Source organism: Adiantum capillus-veneris, chromosome 10, assembly GCF_014529385.1.
Source record: "Adiantum capillus-veneris isolate H3 chromosome 10, ASM1452938v2, whole genome shotgun sequence".
Taxonomy (NCBI): Eukaryota; Viridiplantae; Streptophyta; class Polypodiopsida; order Polypodiales; family Pteridaceae; genus Adiantum; species Adiantum capillus-veneris.
In genome coordinates this window covers 84,331,254-84,334,790 of record NC_140940.1, presented here as the reverse complement: position 1 = coordinate 84,334,790, position 3,537 = coordinate 84,331,254, and the positions used below count along the sequence as shown (strand labels likewise).

General features: G+C 42.2%; 1 protein-coding gene across 1 annotated transcript; it reads left to right on the top strand.

Annotated features, from left to right (window-relative positions):
* Positions 1-753: 753 nt before the first annotated feature.
* Positions 754-3,090, top strand: LOC147449168 (uncharacterized). The gene is made up of 3 exons (XM_086522555.1): positions 754-978; positions 1,582-1,740; positions 1,840-3,090. Exons 1-3 carry the CDS (start codon positions 754-756, stop codon positions 2,902-2,904), a joined length of 1,449 nt encoding a protein of 482 aa, XP_086378681.1. The 3' UTR covers positions 2,905-3,090.
* The last annotated feature ends 447 nt before the right edge of the window (positions 3,091-3,537 follow it).

Here is a 3,537-nt window from a genome sequence, read left to right as displayed (position 1 = left end):
GTGGTACCAAGTTTAAGAGTCTCAGCAGAGAAGCAGTCTCCAAAGTTGTCAGTACTACACAGGAACAAATATCTGATGCAGCTGGAGGAGGATAGGTTGGTAAGCTCTTACATTACTGAAGTCATACAAAGAAGAAGACAAGCATGGGTGACCAAGAATGTGAAGTTCAAGATCTTTCAGGTTGGAGATTGGGTAATGTTGTACAACTCTAAGCTGGGACCACATCCTGGTAAATTGTCATTGAGATATCAGGGACCATATCAGATTGTGCAGGATAAAGGACAAGGGACATTCATCATAGCTGATGTGTTTGGTACAAGAGTGGAAAAGGCAGTTAATGGTTTCAGGCTGAAGAAATTTCAGGGAAAGCCACCTCATTTGGACTGGCCAAGTGTAGCCTGCATAACTGTAATACCCCTACAGCCAGGAGATTCAGAATCAGCAAAAGGAAAAGGAAAAATGCTGGTTTGCATGGATTTGAGGAGGTCTTTTCATAGTATCCCATATAATTCACGGGTTGGAGGAAGTAGGCAGTTCCAAAGTGCACATCCGATTCAACATTGTAGATGTTGGAAGAGTACCTGTGTCGGAACTGACCAAGTCGGAATTTTTAATAAGAAATTATTAGGCCGGACTAATAACTTCGGGGAGTGTGCTGAAAAGAAGTTTCGTAGCACTTCAAGGATACTGGGTGGAGATATGTGTGCATGGTGCAGCGAGTATAATCATACATGCAACAAAAGTTTAGTACACATGCAGCAGCGCGGAGCATTCGGGTTTTCGCTTGAAGAAGCTTTATTCAGTCCTCCCATGCCGAAAGCAAAGCAATTGATGGCCATGCAACCACAGCCTGATGAGGAGCAGACCGAAGGTTCGGGGCGACGTTTGAGAAGCAAAGCTCTGCCAATGCGGCTTGACGTTAGCAGTGCAGATGAAAACAGTGACTCTGCAGAAGAGGAAACGCCAATGCCGACTCCTGTGTCAGAAGGTAAGGTGATGCAAACATTAATGGACCCTTTTATGGATTTCAAAGTTGACATAGATTGTCAGGCAGAGCGCAACGCCATATGGTTGCAGCAGGTAGGATTGTATGAGTTTGCCATTCTGCATTGGGAAGAATGTAGAAACAATGTATATGCAAAGTCTCAGTTGGAAATACTTAGGAAGACTAAGGGGAGAGTGTCACCGCATGTGGTACTCAATGTGGAGTTGGTGTCTGAGGTGTTCAAGCTGCCTTTGCATCCTAATACACCTATTCCAAAGTGTTCAGAGGAAGCACTGAAAAAGGAGTTTGGTCCAAGAGAAGGAGGCAGGCAGTATTACATGTTAAAGAATGTGGCATATGCTAGGAGAGAGCAGCTTAAGTGGTACTTGGAGAGGCTATGCTTTATTGTGAAGTTTGATTATATGTCAAAAGAAAACTTTGCACCATTAAGCTATGCAGAGCAGGGAGGAGAAGTGAGCTGGGCTCACTGGGTGTATGAAAAGTTGGCAGCAGAGATTCATTCTTCAGACAAGAGGAAGACACAGGCAAATAGTAGGTTATGTGGTTACTTGTCAGCATTGTTTTTTTTTGCACAGAGAGTACAGAATGGTGAAGCAAGGTGGCCTGTGAAAGCAGAAAAACTGGTGCAGGAGAAGCAGCAGCCAGTTCAGATTGAGCATCCCATCATGGTGCATTCTGAAAAGACAGGATTTGTGAAGTTTAATGCTAAGCATATGGAGGCTTATGAGGATTTGGTGAAAGCCAAATATACTCCAGGAGAGGCCTTTGAAGAAATCACAGCAAAAATGCAGTTTGCAGAATTTGGTACCATGGATGTTGATTCACCAATGCAGGTAAAAGCAGAGGAAACACCAATAAAGCTTGGTAAGGCTTTCACATTATCCAACAAGAGGAAGAAGTCTGAACCAGTCAGCAGAGTGTTTTCTAGATTAGATTTCAGTACTGAGGAAGTCTCTGGAGTATCAGTAGATACTGGGAAATTGGACAGTGATAAAGTAGTTCAGATGCTGCAGCAGGTGCAGGAATTTGTGAGGCAGCAGAATAATATGCTGAAGGTTCAGAGTATGCAAGCTGAAAGGACTGCAGAAAAATTGATGGATTTTAAAGGACAGGTGTCACAGGTGAAAGAGTTTGAAGAGCAGATAGCTATGATGAAAGTAAAGTATGAGCAGGATATGGAGGAAACAGTGGGGAAACAGAAGATGGAGTTAGCAAAAGTGAAGAGATCATTGGGGGAGTTTAAGCAATGGACTGAGAAAGTGGAGGCAGCGGTTGCTTTGGAATTGGAAGACATGGCAAAGAGGAATGCAGAGTTACAGGTCACTGTGGAGATGCAGAGGTTGAGATTGGAACCTTTGCAGATATTAGAGCAACAGATGTTGGCACAAGAGGAAATTAGCTTGAGTGCAGTATTAATGAAAGAAGGAGAAGTGTCTATTCTCAAGCAGCAGTTAGCTTTGGTTGCACAGGAGATGTGGCAAAAGACCAAGGAAAGAATGAGATTTGTCATTAAGTATCCATATGAGGTGTTAAAGGCAGGGTTAGTGCATGAGGTAGAAGCACAATTGTTGAAGGAAGTGGAGGAATTGCAAAAGGAGAGAGACTGTTTGAAGCAGCAGGTTCAGCAGATGGAAGAGAATAAGAGACAGCAGCTTGCAGAGGCAGAAAAGAAAGAGGAGAATTTTACTAATAGTTTTTTGATGCAAGATGTAGCTGAGGAGAAAGTGGCAGAAGATCAGATCGATACTGAGATTGCAGATAGAGCACAAGAGGTGGAAATGGGAAAAGATGATGCAGCAGAATCAGATGCAGTAAAGGAAGCAGAGCTGGTGGATCATAAAGTGAATGCTGAGGACCAGAGTAAGGAAGAAGCTGTGCAGCAGAGGGTGGATTCCTGATCAAGGGATATGTGGATCCGGGTCAGATTTCTGCGAAATCTACCACCGGGGCGTGCCATGTGTTGAGAGGCACATGTTAGAAACTGACTCTGAATAGCTAAGTCGGATTTTGACTTATCGGATATTTACTGAGCTGTATTTTGCTAAGTCGGATGTAACTGTATTTCAGTTGCAGTCTGCTGAATGTCTTGTGACTGGGTAGTTAAGTCGGATTTATCTATATAAGTGGGGAATGGATCTGCGCACGATGTATCTATTTTCTGATATGAATGTGATGATGATGGTGCAGTGCAGCAACTATTCAGTGTATTCTCTGCTTACTCTGATATTTAGAGTAGTCATGTTTACTGTGTCTGAATTGTTGTTAATGAAGTATGGTGGAGTAGATGGTTATTATTGCTGTGTATGATGTTCATGTGTTGACCTAACCCACAACAATGGTATTCATAGTTGACCTGTAGTGCCTTTCAACTATTAAATTAGCGACCCAATACTTGTTTAGTTTTTTACCTTTACAATTGTTTATACGTTTGATTATATTACGGTTTAATATTTATTACTAACAAATTGTTTAATATTCTCTTACCAATCAATTTATCTGTCTGCAACAACTGCATATGCTTTTTAACTGTA

What these genes read in the sequence shown, in the direction of transcription:
- LOC147449168 (XM_086522555.1), top strand. Translation starts at nt 754, where the DNA reads ATGCAGCAGCGCGGAGCATTCGGGTTTTCGCTTGAAGAAGCTTTATTC. An exon ending in AAACGCCAATGCCGACTCCT is followed by an intron (nt 979 to 1,581) that starts GTGTCAGAAGGT and finishes TTTTTTGCACAG; the next exon opens with AGAGTACAGAATGGTGAAGC. An exon ending in TGGAGGCTTATGAGGATTTG is followed by an intron (nt 1,741 to 1,839) that starts GTGAAAGCCAAA and finishes TCACCAATGCAG; the next exon opens with GTAAAAGCAGAGGAAACACC.